This window comes from Poecilia reticulata, chromosome 7 (assembly GCF_904066995.2).
Source record: "Poecilia reticulata chromosome 7, P_reticulata-male-v2, whole genome shotgun sequence".
Classification (NCBI taxonomy): domain Eukaryota; kingdom Metazoa; phylum Chordata; class Actinopteri; order Cyprinodontiformes; family Poeciliidae; genus Poecilia; species Poecilia reticulata.
Window position 1 is genome coordinate 32,728,547 of NC_088836.1, and position 22,887 is coordinate 32,751,433.

The 22,887-nt window shown below is 45.3% G+C and overlaps 1 protein-coding gene across 1 annotated transcript; it reads left to right on the plus strand.

Annotated features, from left to right (window-relative positions):
- The first annotated feature begins 4,680 nt into the window (after window positions 1-4,680).
- LOC103460644 (peptidase inhibitor 16) lies at window positions 4,681-21,759 on the plus strand. Its single transcript, XM_081609524.1, has 6 exons — window positions 4,681-5,091; window positions 18,452-18,602; window positions 18,691-18,758; window positions 18,853-18,962; window positions 19,815-19,906; window positions 20,287-21,759. The coding sequence occupies exons 1-6, from the start codon at window positions 4,834-4,836 to the stop codon at window positions 20,676-20,678; spliced, it is 1,071 nt and encodes a 356-aa protein (XP_081465650.1). The 5' UTR covers window positions 4,681-4,833; the 3' UTR covers window positions 20,679-21,759.
- Window positions 21,760-22,887: the final 1,128 nt, after the last annotated feature.

Below are 22,887 nucleotides of genomic sequence, written 5' to 3' on the forward strand. Positions count from 1 at the left end.
CTTTACTGTTTAGCTTCCCGACTAAATATTCAGGTACAATCTATTTAGTTAATATGAAAATTAGCTTGCTAACGATCAGACTATCAAAATAAAAGCTGACTTTGCAGACTTCCTGGTTCTGCTGGGACTGAACCGGGTTTTTTGTCGGTTCTTTTCCTCTCAATGTCCAACAAGTTGGTCCGTCTGGACAGAAATAATCCAAATGAAACCGGAACGTGTGGAACGGCCTGGCGGTGAAAACACGGATCAGAAAACGGATCAGAACACGGATCAGAACACGGATCAGAACACGGAACAGAACACGGATCAGAACACGGAACAGAACACGGAACAGAACACGGATCAGAACACGGATCAGAACACGGATCAGGACAGGGATCAGAACAGGGATCAGAACACGGATCAGAACACGGATCAGAACAGGGATCAGAACAGGGATCAGAACACGGATCAGAACACGGATCAGAACACGGATCAGAACACGGATCAGAACACGGATCAGAACACGGATCAGAACACGGATCAGAACACGGATCAGAACACGGAACAGAAAACGGATCAGAAAACGGATCAGAACACGGAACAGAACACGGATCAGAACACGGATCAGAACACGGAACAGAACACTGATCAGAACACGGATCAGAACCAGGTTTGATTCTTCCACAAAGTTCCTGTCCTCCTGCTGGGATCTGGAAACGCCTGGAAGGAAACCTGGAAACAAAGTCTGACGGCAGAGAGGAGAGGCTTCAATCAATCAATCAATCAATCAATCAATCAATCAATCAATCAATCAATCAATCAATCAATCAATCAATCAATCAATCAATCAATCAATCAATCAATCAATCAATCAATCAATCAATCAGATTTATTTAAATGCTTTACATAATTAATTCACAAAAATAAAAAGTCATTAAAACATTTTGAGTTTCATCATAGAATCATTAAATATAAATATATTGATCAACGTTTCATTGATTATTTATTAAAATCATCTCTAATCAGCTGCTTTCAGTCTGTTTGGCACTTTTCTGGAAGTTTGTTCCAGATCTGGGGAGCATAGAAGCTGAATGCTGCTGGTTCTGGTTCTGATGCAGAACCAGAACCAGCAGCAGAACCAGCAGCAGAACCAGCACCAGAACCAGAACCAGAACCAGCACCAGAACCAGCACCAGAACCAGAACCAGCACCAGAACCAGCACCAGAACCAGCACCAGCACCAGAACCAGCACCAGAACCAGCACCAGAACCAGAACCAGAACCAGCACCAGAACCAGAACCAGCACCAGAACCAGCACCAGAACCAGAACCAGAACCAGAACCAGAACCAGCACCAGAACCAGAACCAGCACCAGAACCAGAACCAGAACCAGCACCAGAACCAGCAGCAGATCTTTAATTTGTTCAGTTATTTATAAACCTGCAGGATTTAAAGTTTATTCAGTTGAAGGCCGAGTTTGGATCCAACTTTATGTGGCTCTGAATGTTCAGGTCAGAGGTCAGAGGTCACCCTGATCTCTAGGTTCCAGCTGGAAGAACTGAAGCTGTGCGTTGACTCTAGATCTATAATTCTAGATCTGCAATTCTATATCTATAGCTCTAGGTCTGAAAGAATAGAATAGAATAGAATGCATTTTGTTATCATTATAAAAGTGTACAAAGAAAATTAAAAGCCCTTTTTCCAGTGCAGACATGTACATTAAAAAGTATAGCTCTAGATCTATAGATCTATACTTCTAGAGCTATAGATCCCTTCTATACTTCTATAGATCTATAGCATAGATCTATAACTCTATGTCTGTAATTCTAGATCGTTCCTCCAAAGATAACTTCAGTTTCTGTTCAGAAAGTTTAAGCGCCCCATGAATCTGTTCAGTGATTGGACGGTTCAAAGGTCACAATGTGACATCATCATGTAGAGCTGTGTATCATCTGCGTCGTCATGGTAACTGATGTTGTTTCCTGTTATAACCTGAGCCAGAGAGAGCGGGTTGATCGATCGATCGATCGGTCGGTCGGTCGGTCGGCTGGTTTCAGGTCTGAAGGTTTGATTTGCTCCAGTGAAGCTCAACTTTCCTTTTGTCTGTTGAGAAGCGGTTCTGTTAGACGGAGCAGGTTTGGTTCTGATAAGTTCTGGGTCAGGAAAGTAAAACCTGGATCCTCATGGATCTGATGCGGTCCGTTTCCAGTGAAACCGGGCCGGTTCCAGTGAAACCGGGCCGGTTCGGGTTGAATATCCAGATCTTCTGCTCTGTGTTTGGACTTAAACACAGTTTGGAAACGGAGCCAACAGATTCCGGACCTTCCCAGCTGAAGCTGTGATTCTCTGCCAGAACCAAACGATCCGTCATGTTCCGCTTGGGAAGAGATTACCGGCACATGTGGAACATTTCAGGGGTCTGGACCCGGACCAGCACATGAAAGGAGATACCGGCGCAGGTGTTCTACCCGACCAGTTTACAGTACGCAGCAGGCATCTGGGCTGGATGTCGGCGATGGAATTGATTACTGTTCCCACAAGTCTGAACCGGAAGTGATCGACGAAACCAATCCGCCATCTTGGTAGGAAAACGCAGCACAAAGCACAGCAGACGCTCAGCTTCCAGAAAATATAGAAACACTCTGGATGTGAAAGAGACGGGAACAAAATGGCTGCTGTCACATGAGGCGGCGAATGGAAACATGTCAGACGACGTGGACAAGCCGCGGCTGACCTGCTGCTGCAGCTCAATGCTAGTTTATCCAAGATGGCCGCTTATGATCAACGTTTAAAGGGATTTATAAAATATGTACAAACTCTACATGTGAACAACGAGGTCCTGCTTACTGGCAGAGGGAGAACAAGTAGAAACACAGAGGCTACATGTCCTCTTAGCTAGCAGAACAAAGCTACATTAGCTAAGCTAACGCTGCTAGTTCGGCAGAAAGTACTACAGTAAATATTGCTGATATTTATCTTGGTATTGCACAGAAGCAGGGAGTAGCTGGTTCTAAGCTTGTGGCTTGTTTACTGTTGTCATAGCAACGCCATAGCAACTGCCTATCAAAATGGCCGTCAGTTACAAAGTTCCTGGAATTGTGGTGTCACATGAGCTCCATGAAGTGAGCATGACAATGTAATAAAGTGATGGAGGAGAATTATTGATTACAGATATTTGACAGAAATGAAAACAAAAACCAAAAAAATTTAAAACTCAGAATAAACAGAATAATAATTCATAAACATAAAATGTTCTACTTTCTGTTGTGTTTTTTCTGATCATCATTATCTAACTACAGCGATAACACTTCCACTTGCTTCCACTAATCCACTAACTGCTAAGCTAATATTTAGCTTAGCGGTCTTGCTAGCTTTGAGTTTAGCGCATTTAGCTTCCCTTAAACAAATTTTTCCAGATAAATTCTGAAGTTTTTCTTCAACGTTTTGTGAACTTTCAGGTGAATAAAGCTCAACATGTTTTAAAGTTTCTGTTTTTGATCGTTGGGAATCTTCAACTCACTAAACGTTTATATTCATGCTCTTATTTTGAAGTGGATGAAGAAAGGTTAATTTCCTCTCACAGTTTAAAATCCTCTAATTTTCTCACATTTTCCTCCATAATTTTACACATCGACTCAGCACTAATGATAATAATAACAATAATAATAATAATAATAATAATAATAATAATAGTAATAATAATAATAATAATAATAGTAATAGTAATAATAATAATAGTAATAATAATAATAATAATAATAATAGTAATAATAATAATAGTAATAGTAATAATAATAATAACAATAATAATAACAATAATAATAGTAATAATAATAATAATAGTAATAATAATAATAATAATAATAATAATAATAATAATAACAATAATAATAATAATAATAATAATAATAATAATAATAATAATAATAATAATAATAATAATAATAATAATAATAATAATAATAATAATAAATGAAGAATTAAAATGAAAGATAAATTAACTCCAATGTAAAATGATAAAGTTCATATTATGTAGATGTTTATATGTAAACATGTGTTTAAACATAAACATATTTAAATATTTAATTGCTGCTGAGATCATGAAGAGACGACAGACAGTTTGGGAATTTATTGGTTTATTAGCAACATTTTATTTTGTAAAGTTTTAATTTAACAAAATAAAATGAAAATGAAGGAAAAACTGGTGAGGAATCCAGTGAGTCAGGACCATGACTGAGAACCGGACCAGAACTGGATCAGAACCAGACCAGAACTGGACCTGTACTGGACCAGAACCAGAATCGGATCAGAACCGGACTGAGAAGAGAAAATGAATCTAGTCGACGTCAACAAAAACAGAAAACAGGCAAAGATCCAACCAGAGCTGATTGGATCAGAGAGAGAGGAGTCAGAGTGGGGAGTGGGGTACCGGTACCGGTACCGGTGCTGGGTGTGCTGGGTGTACTGGGTCCAGGCAGAGCAGGAAACGTGAGCCGATCTCTCCCTGTCAGGAGCTTCATTCTGCTGCAGGTTTAACTTGGAGCAGGTCATGTGACCCTGGAGGGGGGGGCAGATAGAGGGTGTGTGTGTGTGTGTGTGTGTGTGTGTGTGTGTGTGTGTGTGTGTGTGTGTGTGTGTGTGTGTGTGTGTGTGTGTGTGTGAAGGAGGAGGATCCTGGCTCAGTTAAATCTGAGTCAGAATCAGAATGATCTGCAGAGCCGAGCGAGAGCGGCACTGAGGACAAAACTCTCACACACTCTGAGACAACGGCACATTGTTCACACACACACACTCATCCACGTCGCTGGACTCTGGACCACCTCAGGATTCCCTCAGGACCGTTACCCACCATGCACCTCAGGAGCCAGTCTGAGCAGCAGGGGGCCCCTCGGGTCGGGGCCCCTCGGCGGAGCTCCAGGACCAGGGGGGCGTCGGCGCCACGCTGCCCGCCGGTGGGAGCCCGTTCCTGGGTGAGCCTGCTGCTGGGGGCCCTGCTGGTTCCTGGAGCCTGGAGCTTCCTGAGCGAGTCGGAGGAGGAGCTGCTGGTGGAGCTGCACAACTTCTACAGAGGACGAGTTTCCCCCAGCGCGTCGGCCATGATGCCCCTGGTAAGAGCCGCTGTGCCCCGCCCTGCAGCCTGGAGCCTCCGTCCAGAGGCCGACCGGCGGCTCGGCTGCCACAACGTCTGGAAACACAAAACATCTGTTTGCATTTCAGTTTCAGCTAAATAAGCTTTAATTTTAAGTTCCACTCGACTCCAGTCCGCTTTAACCCGACTCCGGTCCGTTTGTCTAGAAAGTCCGGTTTGCTTGGTGAAGTGTGAATGCTAAACGACCTCTGACCTCTGACCTCTGGTCCTCCAAACCTCAGTCTGGGTTCGCTTTTAATGCTAAGCGGACCAGAGACCACAAAATAAGCAGGAGGTGGACTACAGCGCAGGGCATTCTGGGTAAATCCAACCAAAGCTAACATGTTAGCCTAGCGCTAGCAGCAGAAATGGCTCCTGGTCTTTAGCCTAAAGAGAAATCCTCCAACCGCAGCACATTGCATTCTGGGTAAATCCAACCAAAGCTAACATGCTAGCCTAGCGCTAGCAGCAGAAATGGCTCCTGGTCTTTAGCCTAAAGAGAAATCCTCCAACCGCTAAAATCCTCCATCTTGTTTCCATCTGGTGAAGAAGGAAGTTGCTCTCAGTGTCTTCAGAGGTTTTTGTGTCGTTTCCTTCAGTGGTTCTTGGTGCAGCGCCCCCACAGGCCAGGAGGGGAACAGGTTGGTTTGACTCAGAGCAGCTGGAGGAGGAGCAGATGTTCTGGTTCCAGTAGAACCGGGTCGACTGGACTGAAGGAGGGAAACAGACTGCAGCTGGTCTGGTTCCTACCTCATAGGTTCTTCACTTCTATCTGAAACACGGTGGTGGCAGCATCATGATGCAGGCCTAGTCAAAGTCCAGACCGGACTCTGACTGAGACTCAGCCTGACGTTCATATTCCTGACTGTTCAGCAAACAGGCAGTTAAACTTCAGCTCTGGGTTTTTACTCCTGATGAACTGAATGATGTTTTCCATCTTGTCAAACTGAATCTTTCTGCAGACGAAGCGGCTGGGATTGAGGCAGATTACTGTTAATCTGAGGCGTCTGACAGGAAGTGATGATCAGATTAGGATCAGATCTGAACCTGTTTTTATCGCCACAGAGAAAAGTTTAGACATCAAAAGTTTCTACTGTCAGAAATGGAAACGTTGCACAAAAAACCTGATGAAAACCAGTGGTGGGAAGTAACGAAGTACAAGTACGTCGTTACTGTACTTAAGTACAGTTTTCGTGTATCTGTACTTAAGTAGATTTAATAATGGATACTTTCTACTTTTACTCCACTACATTTTACAGTAAGTATCTGTACTTTCTACTTCACTACATTTCTACAAAACTGTCGCGTTACTCGTTACATCCAAGTCGCGTTGCTCTTTTTTTCCGTTAAAATGTGAAGTTCAGGGTCTTAAGGTGGCGCCGTAAAATCCAACCAATAACGTGACGTAGTGTCTGATGTCACCCATCGGCTCCACCTTTACTCGCTGCGGAGCTCCAGACATGCGCAGTAGTTTCCTCTGAGCGGGAGGAGACGTCTGTCTAATGTCAGTTATATAATAGCTGCATAAATTGATATGGCGACATGTAAAATCAGCAGCGCTTCGCTTTCACAGACGGTGGGACTTCCTCCAACTTTTAGCGTCACTTGGAAGGAAAGTTTAAAGAAAGGTAAGATCTGTGGACGTGATGCTAGCTAAGCTAGCTGTACTGAGACACATGTTGATCTGCGATGAAATACAGTTGTCACTCATGCGCTGAATTACTGTGTGGAGGTTTTGACTGAGGTGTCGCATATATGGGACAACGCTGTGACCAAAGTGCAATATAGTGATGTGACATTCATGGACGATCCAATTCTTCTGGACGGATCTTGACCAAGTCCTATAGTGCTGAAGCCTCACTGAGAGCCATTCTTTGTTCTTGTAATGCTCTGCGTACACTGCAGTAGCTATTTCATTAAAATATCTTTATATTTAATTGGTGAATAAATAAAACAAGAACGTAGGAACACAGAGCATGCTCATTGCTCTTTGTTTTCGTCACCTGTCATGGTGGCAGACGTTGCAGCAGGAGGGAGGATGAGAACAGTCACCTCCTCCTGCTTGGTTACTTCTTGCTTATTGGGCCTTGGACAGTGTTCATAGTTGAGCGTTGTTAATTGCTATGTTTAATGGTGCAGACAATTATTATTTCTGACATTGGCAATATGGGCAACCGCCCAGGGTGTTATTTCTTTAGGGATGGCAGGAGACCTCTGTGTATTGTGGCACAGAGATGAAAGCAAAACAGAATGAAGAAGAGTTTGAATTGTCACTGGTTAAATTTATTTCTGCTCTAAGTATTTAATATCTAGGTGTTTTTATGGGAAAGTGAATCTTTCAGATCAATTTGAGAAGCAATTTTGATAGGTGCACTTAATTTTATTGTCATGTAGCGTGGGGTGCTGGTTTTGATTTGGTCTTGGGTTCAGTGGTCCAGACTACAACTCTGCTACGAGGCTCCTTGGTTCCATGTCCTCCTCTGCCAGTTGGATTTCTTTCAAAATAAAAGCCACTAGTGGGAGAAAAAAAGTGAAGTTCATGTTATGTTAGGACAGGAGACGAGATGTTTCCATCCCTGAAGTTATGATGCATAGAATCACATATCTAAGTCTAAACTATGTTACAGAGTAAACAGTAAAAACATGTTTTATCTGTGGCTGTTCATTAAAATGGGACATTTATAATGTATTAAAATCAAATACGATCGGTTCACTTAATGATATTAGTGATTAGGTGATGCATTCAGCAAGTACTTTTACTTAAGTAAAATGTTAATGTGGTACTTTGACTTTTACTTGAGTACATTTTCGTCTGTGTATTTGTACTTTTACTTAAGTAAGTTTTTTGAGTACTTTCTCCACCACTGCTGAAAACAAAACATTCCCAAACTCCGGAGATGAACCGGAGAATCAGGAATCCAACGGAGCCGAGACAGAAACCAGAACCAGAACCAGAACCAGGACCGGATCAGAGATCAGCAGGAATCTGATGAAACATGGATCACATGTGTCCTGATGCATTCTGGGATATTTGAGCCTGACCTCAGGCTGTCTCAAGAAATGTGAAATTTAATTTTGTCATAAACAAACAAAGATCAGCAAGAACAGAGGAGTTCTGGACCGGTTCTGGTTCTGGTCTGGTTCGGTTCTGGTTCTGGTTCTGGTTCTGTTCTGGTTCTGGTTCTGGTTCTGTTCTGGTTCTGTTCTGTTCTGGTTCTGGTTCTGTTCTGGTTCTGGTTCTGTTCTGGTTCTGGTCCTGGTTCTGGTTCTGGTTCTGGTTATATTCTGGCTCTGGTTCTGGTCCTGGTTCTGGTTCTGGTTCTGGTCCTGGTTCTGGTTCTGGTTCTGTTCTGGTTCTGGTTCTGGTTCTGGTTATATTCTGGCTCTGGTTCTGGTCCTGGTTCTGGTTCTGGTTCTGGTCCTGGTTCTGGTTCTGGTTCTGGTCCTGGTTCTGGTTCTGGTTCTGGTTCTGGCTCTGGTTCTTGTTCTGGTCTGGTTCTGGTTCTGGTCCTGGTCCTGGTTCTGGTTCTGGTTCTGGTTATATTCTGGCTCTGGTTCTGGTTCTGGTTCTGTTTCTGGTCCTGGTTCTGGTTCTGGTTCTGGTTCTGGTTATATTCTGGCTCTGGTTCTGGTCCTGGTTCTGGTTCTGGTTCTGGTCCTGGTTCTGGTTCTGGTTCTGGTTCTGTTCTGGTTCTGGTTCTGGTTCTGGTTATATTCTGGCTCTGGTTCTGGTCCTGGTTCTGGTTCTGGTTCTGGCTCTGGTTCTGGGTCTGGTCCTGGTTCTGGTTCTGGTTCTGGGTCTGGTTCTGGTTCTGGCTCTGGTTCTGTTTCTGGTCCTGGTTCTGGTTCTGGTTCTGGTTATATTCTGGCTCTGGTTCTGGTCCTGGTTCTGGTTCTGGTTCTGGTCCTGGTTCTGGTTCTGGTTCTGGTTCTGTTCTGGTTCTGGTTCTGGTTCTGGTTATATTCTGGCTCTGGTTCTGGTCCTGGTTCTGGTTCTGGCTCTGGTTCTGGGTCTGGTCCTGGTTCTGGTTCTGGTTCTGGTTATATTCTGGCTCTGGTTCTGGTCCTGGTTCTGGTTCTGGTTCTGGTCCTGGTTCTGGTTCTGGTTCTGTTCTGGTTCTGGTTCTGGTTCTGGTTATATTCTGGCTCTGGTTCTGGTCCTGGTTCTGGTTCTGGTTCTGGCTCTGGTTCTGGGTCTGGTCCTGGTTCTGGTTCTGGTTCTGGGTCTGGTTCTGGTTCTGGCTCTGGTTCTGTTTCTGGTCCTGGTTCTGGTTCTGGTTCTGGTTATATTCTGGCTCTGGTTCTGGTCCTGGTTCTGGTTCTGGTTCTGGTCCTGGTTCTGGTTCTGGTTCTGGTTCTGTTCTGGTTCTGGTTCTGGTTCTGGTTATATTCTGGCTCTGGTTCTGGTCCTGGTTCTGGTTCTGGCTCTGGTTCTGGGTCTGGTCCTGGTTCTGGTTCTGGTTCTGGTTATATTCTGGCTCTGGTTCTGGTCCTGGTTCTGGTTCTGGTTCTGGTCCTGGTTCTGGTTCTGGTTCTGTTCTGGTTCTGGTTCTGGTTCTGGTTATATTCTGGCTCTGGTTCTGGTCCTGGTTCTGGTTCTGGTTCTGGCTCTGGTTCTGGGTCTGGTCCTGGTTCTGGTTCTGAACTCCATAAACCTTATTCCACCTCATTCAGCTTCAAACTGAATGTTTTAGTTTGAAGTTTTAAAATATTTAGTCAGAAAGTTAAACAGGAAAAACTTTAAAAATTAATTAACATTTTTGCTCCATTGACTAAAAATAACTGAAATTATTGACTGAAACTTTAATAACCAGCAGGTTTGGACTTTGATGTAGAACCAGAACCAGAACAGAACCAGAATATAACCAGAATATAACCAGAACCAGAACAGAACCAGAATATAACCAGAACCAGAATATAACCAGAACCAGAATATAACCAGAACCAGAACCAGAATATAACCAGAACCAGAACCAGAACCAGAACCAGCTCCCAGATTAACTCAGATTATTAAACGGTGCAGCTGATTTCCCAGCATGCCTCCTGTCGGAGCCACAGCGCCGTTTCCAGCTGCTGTAATCCGTTAGCCGGCGTCAGAGGCCCGATGAGACGGGAAGAACCGAGATTCCTGAGTTGCTGCTGGCAGGTTGTGGGTTCAGATCCCGACTGGGAGCAGCAGAAACCTGAGCCTCTGCCTGGCATGTCCTCCTGCTGCCCTGCAGCCACCAACATTAAATCATTTCTGCTCTGATTAAACCGCCTGAGCAGCGAATTCCTGCAGCATGTGGAGGAGCCTCAGCCGCTCTGACCTTTGACCTGGGAGGAAACCAGCGTGAAGCGTCTCAGAGCGGCGAGCCGCAGCTCTGCGGTGAGCGACTCGTCAGTCACTAAGCCACTTAGGCTGGGATAATTAGGTGGAAGGACGACGCAGCGCCATCAGAGTCACAGGTCTGGTTCTGATCCAGTTACAATCGCAAAGCCAAGCAGAACCACATATAAATATTCCCACATCTAATCCCAAAGTTTCGCTGGGATTAGCTCCCAGGTTTCCTCCACTCTCCTTTTGAAAACCGAACCCAGACGGGAAGCCGCCCTGGGCCGCTGCCCACATCGTCCACATCAGAAACCAAATCATTATTTACCTTCATGAGAAAACAATCATTTTCCTCAAGAAAATAAAACCTGTTCCTGTGGTTCACATCCAACATGTGAAACAGGAAGTCTTGTTCTGACTGTGGCTTATCGACATGTTGCAGCGTGACATCACACACTAGATCCCGCCCACAGCTTCCTGCTGGAGGGCTAGCAGCTGCCCGCTAACGATGGCTAGCAGCGAGTTTAGCTGTTACCAATAAAACACACTGAATCTTACATGTAGACGTGATGCATAAAAGTAAAATGGACGCAGTGCTTTGCTACTGATTATCAACACTACAGGTAGATAACAAGGTGCGAAAAGTTTTAAATAAAATGGCGAGGGAGAGGGGCGTCACGCTAGCTTGACTTTGACAACGTAACATGTAGATGAGCTGCAGAACTTTGTGTGTTTATGTTCAGTTAAAATAAAAAATACGATCTAAACAACTCTCTAATCTACCACCGCTGTGTTAGCTTAGCTAATAGCAGCGGTAGCTAACCTATCACTCCTGTGTTAGCTTAACTAGCAGTTTTAGCTTAGCTAACAGCAGCAGTAGCTAACCTATCACTCCTGTGTTAGCTTAGCTAGCAGTTTTAGCTTAGCTAACAGCAGCGGTAGCTAACCTATCACTCCTGTGTTAGCTTAGCTAGCAGTTTTAGCTTAGCTAACAGCAGCAGTAGCTAACCTATCACTCCTGTGTTATCTTAGCTAGCAGTTTTAGCTTAGCTAACAGCAGCAGTAGCTAGTCTTCCACAGAGATCACAGAGAAACTGTAACTGGATGTTCTGATCTCTGTTGGAAATGTTTGAGGGTTTTCTGTTGTTTCCCTTTGCTCAGTTGAACATCTGCAGGTTTTATTTTGGTAACGTTTCCACTGCGGCACTAAAAAAATCGCCCGTTTCTGGACGTAAACCTGCAGCGTGTCTGTAGGAAGGTTCTGGTTCTGGTTCTGGTTCTGTAAAACATTTCATCTTTATTCAATCCCACCCAACAACTTTTCCTCCAGAGCAATAAGCTGATAATCACGGAACGTCTCAGCGTTCCGGGGCTGAACGGAGAACATCAGGGATCGACTCTCAGCCCCTCTGGCTTCCCGGCTGACCTTTGACCCCCCGGCAGCAGGTTCTGTGGATTCTGGTGTTTGCAGACGATCTGCGTGGAAACTGAGGGAAAACCAGGAGATGCGGGAACGTTGGTCTGGAGAGAAAACAGGTGAAGAAGAAGGACGATGAAGATGAGGGCAGATGATGAAGATGAGGGCGGATGATGAAGATGAGGGCGGATGATGAAGATGAGGGCGGATGATGAAGATGAGGGCGGCTGATGAAGATGAGGGCGGATGATGAAGATGAGGGCGGCTGATGAAGATGAGGGCGGATGATGAAGATGAGGGCGGCTGATGAAGATGAGGGCGGATATGATGAAGATGAGGGCGGATGATGAAGATGAGGGCGGATGATGAAGATGAGGGCGGATATGATGAAGATGAGGGCGGATATGATGAAGATGAGGGCGGATGATGAAGATGAGGGCGGATGATGAAGATGAGGGCGGATGATGAAGATGAGGGCGGATGATGAAGATGAGGGCGGATGATGAAGATGAGGATGCAGCGAAGCTTCTGGGCTCCTGAAACAACAGGAAACATAAAGTCTGGGGTCGTGACCTCAGGTCAGGAAAAGGCCCAGTTTTCTGTCACTGTGACGTCTTTAATGGCCGCCGCGGCTCATTATTGCCTCATTATTGCCTCATTATTGCCTCATTTATCGCCTCTTCTTTGCCCGGCTGCAGTTTCCGAGCAGCAGAATTGCGCCACGCCGCTTGGAGCGCGTCCAGTTTAATAATCCCAGCGAGCCGCTCCGGTCTGGAGGCGCTGAGGCTGAGGGAGTTTCCTCTGCAGACGACCTGATAACCACAGAGCAGCGCAGGGTTGAGCAACGGAGCGGGAAACTGTGGGAACCAGATCCAAGGAAAATTAGGTAGAGATGAAGAGCTGCTGCAGGAATGTGTGTTTGTCTCCTATCAGAGGGTGAGGGAGTGAACCCAGAGAGGATTCAGGCGATCACTGGGAGTACGGAGGCCCCACTTGGACAAAAATGTTGTATACAGAGCAAACAGTGAGGGGTTCAACGAGGGGCAAAACAACCCGAAAGAAAAACAGGATTTTCTCCTTGGAGAGATTTAAGAAGCGGCTGACCTCCACCCTGACCTCCACCCTGACCTCCACCCTGACCTCCACCCTGACCTCCACCCTGACCTCCACCCTGACCTCCACCCTGACCTCCACCCTGACCTCCACCCTGACCTCCACCCTGACCTCCACCCTGACCTCCACCCTGAACTCCACCCTGAACTCCACCCTGACCTCCACCCTGACCTCCACCCTGACCTCCACCCTGAACTCCACCCTGACCTCCACCCTGACCTCCACCCTGACCTCCACCCTGACCTCCACCCTGACCTCCACCCTGAACTCCACCCTGACCTCCACCCTGACCTCCACCCTGAAGTCCACCCTGAACTCCACCCTGAACTCCACCCTGACCTCCACCCTGACCTCCACCCTGACCTCCACCCTGACCTCCACCCTGAAGTCCACCCTGAACTCCACCCTGACCTCCACCCTGACCTCCACCCTGAACTCCACCCTGAACTCCACCCTGACCTCCACCCTGAACTCCACCCTGACCTCCACCCTGACCTCCACCCTGAACTCCACCCTGACCTCCACCCTGACCTCCACCCTGACCTCCACCCTGACCTCCACCCTGACCTCCACCCTGACCTCCACCCTGACCTCCACCCTGACCTCCACCCTGACCTCCACCCTGACCTCCACCCTGACCGCCACCCTGACCTCCACCCTGACCTCCACCCTGACCTCCACCCTGACCTCCACCCTGACGACCTCCACCCTGACCTCCAGCACCCGGAGAAACGATCCGTCCTGAGCCGAACACAGAATCAGGATCCAAACAGCCAGACAGATGAAATGGATCTGACTCTTTAAATCAGGCTGTGGTTCCTTTGGGACAGTAATGGCCGCTGCTTCTCATTTTAAGATTCATTTCTACAGTTTCCTGTTTCAAACAGAGACATTTTCTCACTTTTACCAAAATGCAGTGAACAAATATCACAGCAGCAGCCCAGTCCAGTCCGCTTTATACCGAATCCGGTCCACTTCTTTAGAAACTCCGGTTCGGTTGGTCATGTGTGAACGCTAATCGACCTCTGACCTCTGGTCCTAAAGCCTCAGTCTGGGTTCGGTTGAAGTGAACTCTGGTTCAGTTTGAATGTGAACGCCAAGCGGACCAGAGACCGCTCCAGAAGCAGGAAGTGGACTACAGCGCAGGGCATTCTGGGTAAATACAGCCAAAGCTAACATGTTAGCATGGAGCAAAACGTTCCTGCAGCAGAACGTCAACAGGAACAATCTGATTTTTCAAACTGAACGAAAAACTTTAAACTTCCTGAGCTGAGAGCCGCAGAAACAATCAGCTGCTGCTGCGAGTCAGCAGAGAGACGCATTCAGACCCGAGAGGCTAAAACAGAGCAGATGTTTGTGTCTGCGCTGAACACACACACACACACACACACACACACACACGCATACACACACACACACACACACACACACACACATACACACACACATACACACACACACACACACACACACATACACACACACACACACACACACACACACACACATACACACACATACACACACACACACACACACACACACACACACACTGCAGGAAATGTAACTGTTGTTCATTCTTTAGGTTTCATTCACACCACGAGACATGGAGCGGATTAAATGGAGCGGATTGAATGGAGCGGATTGAATGGAGCGGATTGAATGGATTGAATGGAGCGGATTGAATGGAGCGGATTGAATGGACCTCACCAAGCTCCGCCCAGAAACGCCCTCTAAAGTCCCTCATGGCTGCATGTCTCACAAACAAAGCCTCGCTGAGCTAATAGCTTCTATGTCAACATGGCGTCTTTCGTTTCGACTGACTCTCTGCAGAGTATTTCTGAGTCGATTAGTTTAGCATTTCTGCCGGATTTTCACAAAATATCAGCCACGACAATGAAACCAACAAGTTCATGTCATCTATTTTGGACGACATCACGATGTTTTAGCCACGCGATGCCTCTAACATTGTGGCGTTGTAGCTAAATGCTACCAGTCGATGAGGAAAACAGCAGATCCTCAGACCCTCAGCATAAATATAGCTGTGGACAAGATCACTGATGGCTGTTGTTCTGGCTGGGTGAGTCGGACATTCATGGTTTTGAGGGTTCGAATGTGCCTAGGACTTATACACGGTACTCGCTGCTAGCGTGGCTAACACGATTACAGTTTAGTAAAAAGCTAACGTGGCTAACACGATTACAGTTTAGTAAAAAGCTAACGTGGCTAACACGATTACAGTTTAGTAAAAAGCTAACGTGGCTAACACGATTACAGTTTAGTAAAAGCTAGCGTGGCTAACACGATTACAGTTTAGTAAAAGCTAGCGTGGCTAACACGATTACAGTTTAGTAAAAGCTAGCATGGCTAACACGATTACAGTTTAGTAAAAGCTAGCGTGGCTAACACGATTACAGTTTAGTAAAAGCTAGCATGACTAACATGATTACAGTTTAGTAAAAGCTAGCGTGGCTAACACAATAACAGTTTAGTAAAAGCTAGCGTGACTAACACGATTACAGTTTAGTAAAAGCTAGCGTGGCTAACACGATAACAGTTTAGTAAAAGCTAGCGTGGCTAACACGATTACAGTTTAGTAAAAGCTAGCGTGGCTAACACGATAACAGTTTAGTAAAAGCTAACGTGGCTAACACGATTACAGTTTAGTAAAAGCTAACGTGGCTAACATGATAACAGTTTAGTAAAAGCTAGCGTGGCTAACACGATTACAGTTTAGTAAAAGCTAGCGTGGCTAACACGATTACAGTTTAGTAAAAAGCTAACGTGGCTAACATGATTACAGTTTAGTAAAAAGCCTTTTCAGGTGAAATAAAATCTTTAATGTATGTCAGATACACGTTGCATATTGATCTGTTCAGCTAACGTAAGGCTGTAACTGACAGGCTTCAGGGTGTAGAAGTTGTATCGGTACTGCCATTATGCTGTACTTGGCTAAAAGGTTTTCATAATGGATGTTTATTATTGACTATTTTTTTCATTCACTAAACACAAAGAAAGCAAAGCAATAATACTTACACCAGCAGACACTTTGTTCTTATTGATCCTACGACGGTTGAGCTGCTAATGCGCTCAATGTGAACAAGCTTTGATCCAAGCAAGACTTTCCGTTTCAGATTTTGGAAATCTGTGAATTTTAGTTCCACAAACACGATCAGGATACCTGACATCACCTGTACAGATTCCCACTGACGGAGGAGAAACATTCTTTATGAGTCCTGACGCAAAAACTTTCTGCCGGTCTGCTAGTCCACAACGTACATTAGCATGTTTACTACTGTAGCTTGTGTTTGTGAGACGGTCACGCATGTGGTAGCTGCACTGTGACGTGAAATAGGCATCAGCCAATGAAACGCGGCGCCTGTGGTCCATGATCTCTGAGTTTAGCTCCACGCAGCTTAGCGCCACAGACCTGCTGGCTTGGTCACTGTCTGCACATCCATCCATCCATTTTCTTTCACCCTTGTCCCTCGGTGGGGTCAGGAGGTGCTGGTGCCCATCTCCAGCTAGCGTACCTGGCGGGGTCACCTGGACAGGTCACCAGTCTGTCGCAGGGCAACACAGAGACACACAACCATGCACACACACACTCACACCTAGGGGCAATTTGGAGAGACCAATTAACCTGACAGTCATGTTTCTGGACTGTGGGAGAAAACGGGAGTACCTGGAGAAAACCCACCATGCACAGGGAGAACATGGAGACTCCATGCAGAAAGACCGGGAATCGAACCCAGAACCTTCTTGCTGCAAGGCAACAGCTCTACCAACTGCGCCACTGTGCAGCCCCACTGTCTGCACTTAAAGACAGTAAATTAATACCAATAAAAAATAATAATAAATTAATTAATCAATAAAATTAAAAGCAAAAGTTGTAGTGTTGTTTAAAATGAAGTAATTTTCATGTTTCATATAAAAAACAAGTTTATTTTTCACAACCAACAAACTTTGTTGTCAAAAATGTGAAATAAAAACAAAATTTTGAAACATAAACTTTGGATCTAAACAATATTAACTCATAAAAATCCTTAAAAACACAAGAAAATGGTAAGAAAAGTGATATTTAACATGGTTACAGTTTCTGTGTGTGAAACCTGAGCTCAGCCTCTACCAAAGGTCAAAGGTCATGACCCTGACTCAGCATGGCTGAACTAAAACTAACATAATAATGAAATAAATGAGGAAAAACTAAAACTGACTGGAACTATATCATAAAACTAAATGAAATTATACATATAATTTTGTGTTTATGGATTTATTTATTTATTTTCAATCTGATGGAAAATGTGTTTATTTTTCCACACAGTTAGTTTACGTCGTTTTATTTACGCTAAATAATTTAGTTCATCTGTAGAAAATGTTGAATATTCACAACCAAACTCATGTTTACATGATCACAAACCTCCAACTTTTTTAATTCTGCACCTAAAAATTAATAAAAATATTAAAAAATGACCAAAAAAAAAAAAAACTGACTGAGTTCAACAAACTAAACAACAAAACTAAACCGATGACAAACCCAGAACCAAGATGGCGGAGGCAGCAGGACCCAAGAAGTTCATTCTGGGGTCAGAGGTCAGGGACGGCCTCTGGCTTCATCTGTAGAAACTGGAGACAAACGAGAAATTTATTACGATTAATGAACAGAAATAAATCAAAACTTTTACATTTCATGTTTAAAGAAACTAATTTGTAAAAGTACATACGTTGCTGTGTTGCCATGGTTACAGTCTGATGTTTTAACCAATCACTGATTTAAGGTGAGCCCATTAAGCCCCGCCCCCCTTCCCCAGATTAAACCAGATCTGAAACGCTATTGGCTGATGGAACAGGAAGTCAGATTCTGCTCAACGCCCCGAGACGCACAGAAACTGTCAGAGGTCAAAGGTCAGAGCACTGACCAGGTGTCTGTCCTGTTTTAAAGGGCCGGAGTCATTTAAAAAATCAACTTTTTAATATATGTTGAAAATCTTTCCATCATATTTTAATGTTTTTTAATCAGAAACAAACCTGCAGTGTTGCTCTGATTCTTGCATGTTTGGCTCTAATCTCCATGGCAACCATCCAGCTGCTAAACGCCCGCGTGGACCTAGCCCCGCCTTCGAGGCGCAGCTCCTCCCCCTCTCTGCTCCTTCAGACTAGCCAGCAGCAATTAGCAAAACTGCTGCTCCACTCGTTATAGGAGCTGATGCTAAACATTAAAGGGTTAACAGAGGAACCATGTTGGAATGACTTCCTGGAGGCGGAGCCTCAGAAAGAGCAGGAGCTTCTTAAAGAGACAGAAACCCAATTTCAAGACGTTAAAACAGGAAGTCAAATTTCTTCCATCACTTTTATGCTGTGAAGTCTCATTTTTTGCCTGGAAATCAGGACACTTCCCCTTTAAGGTTTTATGTGAACCGGAGGAAAAAGTTCAGATTAGTTTGTTCTGCTCGTTGCGGTGGTTTGTCTCCCTGCTGATTTCTGTCCTCTGGGCAGAAATGGGACCCGAACCTGAAGCTGGTAGCGGAGAGCTACGCTGCTAAATGCATCTGGAACCACAACCCGGCGCTGGACGACACGGGGGAGAATCTGTTTGTGAGCAGCGGGCCTCTGGACCTCCGAGACGCTCTGGAGAAATGGTTCCTGGGTGAGTCATGGCCGCGCCCGTCCCTCACAGCCAGGCAGCAGAAACACAAAAACAGGGTTTTGTTCTCTGAGCCGAGTTTCTGTTGCAGAACATTCGGACTTCGACTACCAGAACAACAGCTGTGATGAAGACAAGATGTGTGGGCACTACACACAGGTCACACACACACACACACTGTAGCTGTGATGATGCAGGTGGGTGTGGAGATGATCACGTCTGAACGGTGTGTGTGTGTGTGTGTGTGTTGCAGATGGTTTGGGCCGACACACACCGGGTCGGATGTGCTTTTCATCTCTGCAACACGATGGAGGGGCTGGACTGGGAGCGAGTGTCTTTCCTGGTCTGCAACTACTTCCCAGCGTCAGTCCTGACTCACACACACACACACACACTCACACACACTCACACACACACTCACACACACACACTCACACACACACACACACACACACACACACACACACACACACTCACACACACACACACACACACACACACACACACACACTCACACACACACACACACTCACACACACACACTCACACACACACACACACACACACACACACACACACACACTCACACACACACACACACACACACACACACACACACTCACACACACACACACACACACACACTCACGCACACTCACACACACACACACACACACTCACATGCATGCACGCACACACACACACACACACACAGACACACACACACTCACACACACACTCACACACACACACTCACACACACACACACACACACACACACTCACACACTCTAGTCCTAAATCTGGCCGCTGCTCGACTGAATGAACATTTGACGTCTTCAAAGTTTATTTATTCGGTTTTGTTCCAATACTTTTATTTCCAGGTTGCTTAGCAACGGCTCCCTTTGAACTCCAGGCCTTTCCGTGTTTCTCCACGCTGTCAGTCCAGTTTGTGTTTATCATGTAACTTTTTATATTTTTTATTATTTAGTCCAACAAGGTGTAGAACCGTCCAGGAGTCACGTGACCACAGGTCGTCATAGCAACCCTCATCATCAGTGTAAATCTGCGTGATGCTGTGCGAGAGCTCCCCCTGGTGGACAGAACCCAGAGAGCCGCTGACTGATCAGAACCTTTCGTGTGTGTGTGTGTGTGTGTGTGTGTGTGTGTGTGTGTGTGTGTGTGTGTGTGTGTGTGTGTGTGTGTGTGTGTTCAGGGGGAACTATGAGGACCAGCGGCCGTACGTTGAGGGCGACTGGTGCTCCAGCTGCCCAGAAAACCTGCAGAAGTGTGAGAACAATCTGTGCGGTAGGAAATGTTCTGGTTCCGGTTCCGTCTCGACCCAGATCTCGTCTCTTCCTCTCTTCTCTTCATAAATTTCCTTGTTTTTTCTTGCATCATTTCTGAGTTCTCTCAAACTGTCAGATTTTTTTCAAGCACATTGAATGACTGAATGTTTTCTTGTTTTTAAACTTCTGATTGGTGTGGCAGACCCATGGCTCCTGATTGGTCCGTGCAGATTCACCTCACATTTAGAAAATATTTGCCTTTTCTGACTTTCTCCTTTAGCATCAAATCCTCCTCCTCCTCCTCCTCCTTTGACGATCTTTGTAAATTGAACTTGAATTTATTGTTTCATTGTCATAAACCCTCTCAGTGACGTCACGGCGGAATATTTTGTGTTGTAGTTCCTGACGTGGAGGAAGAGGAGGTCAGCTTCGGGTCATCTGATCCGCCTCCTGCTGCGAGTCCTTCATCAACCAGTGAAACCATCACTGCTGTTCCGACTCCCAGAGCTCCCAGTATGACCCCCGCGGCAGGCAGCGCTGCGGACTCGCCTCCTCCAGGAACTGCGCAGCAGGAATTCCTCTTGTCTCCCACATCCAGAGCGCCGCGGGAGGAAGAGGAGGCTGGGAAGAGCGATGAGGAAGAGGAGGAGAGGGAGGAGAGGGTCATCAGGAAGCAGGAGATCTGGCAGAAAACGTTTCCTCAGTCCAACATCTCGGCCGGTTCCGGTTCTGTGTGCGCGGCGCCGGTCCTGCTGGCCGGCCTGGCCGGACTCCTGACTCTGTGGCTGTGAGCAGAACCAGGAGAACCGCCTCCCGCTCTGACCCGTAATAATTCACAAGCTGCTGTTTTAACTGCGTCTGGACCGGAAACTGGGTCCGAGAACCTGATTCAGCCTGAACGGAACCAGAACCAGATCCAGACCCTGACCTGGAGGAAAACGTGCCGATCTGACGGGAACAAACCCAAACCGGAGACCGGAAACTGGAAAATAAGAGTTTTAAACTGGAAGCAGGTTTACCTGCCGAAGCTGGTAAATTAGAAAGATGTCTCACTCTTTTCAAAATCTCACACTTAAGAAACGAACCTACGGGCTTCCTTTAAAGTTACACTGTCAGAAATTAACAGCAATAATTTGGGTTACTCAGCCTAACGGGATGAAATGGGGTTCATATTTAACCATGTCTTTATTTCATTAGCATTTGCTACAGTTAGCAAGCTAATTATTTAGCTTCCAACTAAATATTTTATTTGCAAGCTGAATATTTAGCCTTAAAATGAATATTTAGCTTCAAAATACATATTTAGCTTGGAGCTAAATATTTGTTTTACAAACTAATTCTTTACGTTCAACTAAATGTTTACCTCAGAGCTAAATTTAGTAGATATGGAGATTTAATTTCTAAATATTTATCTAAAACTGTGACTTGTATAATTAAATGAATGAGTAAAAATATGACTTTGGAAAATAAAGCCCCGTTTTCTTCTTTTAAGCTAAATAACCCAAATTATTCCTGTTCATTTAGTAACTCTGTTAAAGGCGTCCCATATGAATCCAGTTAAACTCCCAGAGTTTTTACATTGTGACATTAAAGTGACGGTTCGTCGGATTGCTGAGGCGTAGTCAGTATCTTACCTCAGGATGTGGTGTCTAAGATCAGGTGTCCCATCCTGACAGTCCAGGTCCTGCGCTAAGCTAACAAGTCCTTCCATCTAATCCCCATTTTTAATCATTAAATGATCCCAGAATAATCACCGGAAAACAAAATCAGCATCTTCACATAAAGTCCAAGTTTGTCAGATTTTCTGTTTTGTTGCATCGTTTTCTGTTTCTGTGGCGACTGTGGGAATAAAGTTTGTAATATTTTTGTTGATTTGTGACGTTTCTCCATGAACTGTCGGAGCAGATGTCCCTGTCTCCATGGTAACGAGGGTTTTAATGTTCGCTACAGAACCATTATGTGTCCGAACGCTTCAAGTTGGAGACGTTTTCACTGGGAGTTGATGGAAAATGTTTGAAGTGACGACTCTGCTTCTGCTTCTCCTCTCTGACTGACACTGGATCATTTATTGACCGGAGCAGCCGCAGCGGCTAACCATCGGCTAACTGTCTGCTAACCGTCGGCTAACTGTCGGCTAACCGTCGGCTAACCATTGGCTAACCATCGGCTAACTGTCTGCTAACCGTCGGCTAACTGTCGGCTAACTGTTGGCTAACTGTCTGCTAACCGTCGGCTAACCGTCGGCTAACCATTGGCTAACTGTCGGCTAACCAGCAACATGATGTAAATGTGTGTAAAAAAAAAAAGAATTAAATCCCAACATCCTCACCACAACGCAGGATCGCGAAGTGTTTTTGTTGAACAGAAAACTCAAACGCTCAGCCCTCAGCGTGAATGAGACCGGACCAGAACCAGAACCAGAAACACAGCAAGCCGCCTGACTCCGTTCCAGAACCAGAACCATATCTGTGTGGCTCCCAATACTGCAGGTCAGGTTCTTTATGGCAACCATTCAGCTGCTAAACACCAGGGTGGACCTAGCCCCGCCTTCCAGGCGCCGCTCTGCCCCCTCTCAGCTCCTCCAGACTAGCCAGAAGCAATTAGCAAACATTATCATCGGAGCTGCTGCTCAGAGCAACACTGGTAAAAATGTTAAAGGGTTAATAGAGGAGTCATGTTGGGATGACTTCCTGGAGGCGGAGCTTCAGAAAGAGCAGGAGTTCTTAAAGAGACAGAGACCCAATATAAAGGAGTTAAATCAGAAAGTCCATTTTCTTTAGTCATATTTAATATATTTAGCATTTTTATAACAACAGAATTTAACATATTCACTATATTTTGCTATAAATGGAAAACAGAATACTGGCCCTTTAAGGTTTTAATCCTGGTGGGATTCAGCATCATTTAGTCACATGATCAGTAGATGGCGCTCTAACACCAAACCAGGAGGCGTGATGAGTCACTGCACAAAATACTGACTTGTTTTTATGGAGGAATGAA

Coding starts and splice junctions, on each gene's coding strand:
- LOC103460644 (XM_081609524.1), top strand. CDS start 4,834: ATGCACCTCAGGAGCCAGTCTGAGCAGCAGGGGGCCCCTCGGGTCGGG. Junction 5,092..18,451: donor CGTCGGCCATGATGCCCCTG/GTAAGAGCCGCT, acceptor TCCTCTGGGCAG/AAATGGGACCCGAACCTGAA. Junction 18,603..18,690: donor TCTGGAGAAATGGTTCCTGG/GTGAGTCATGGC, acceptor TTTCTGTTGCAG/AACATTCGGACTTCGACTAC.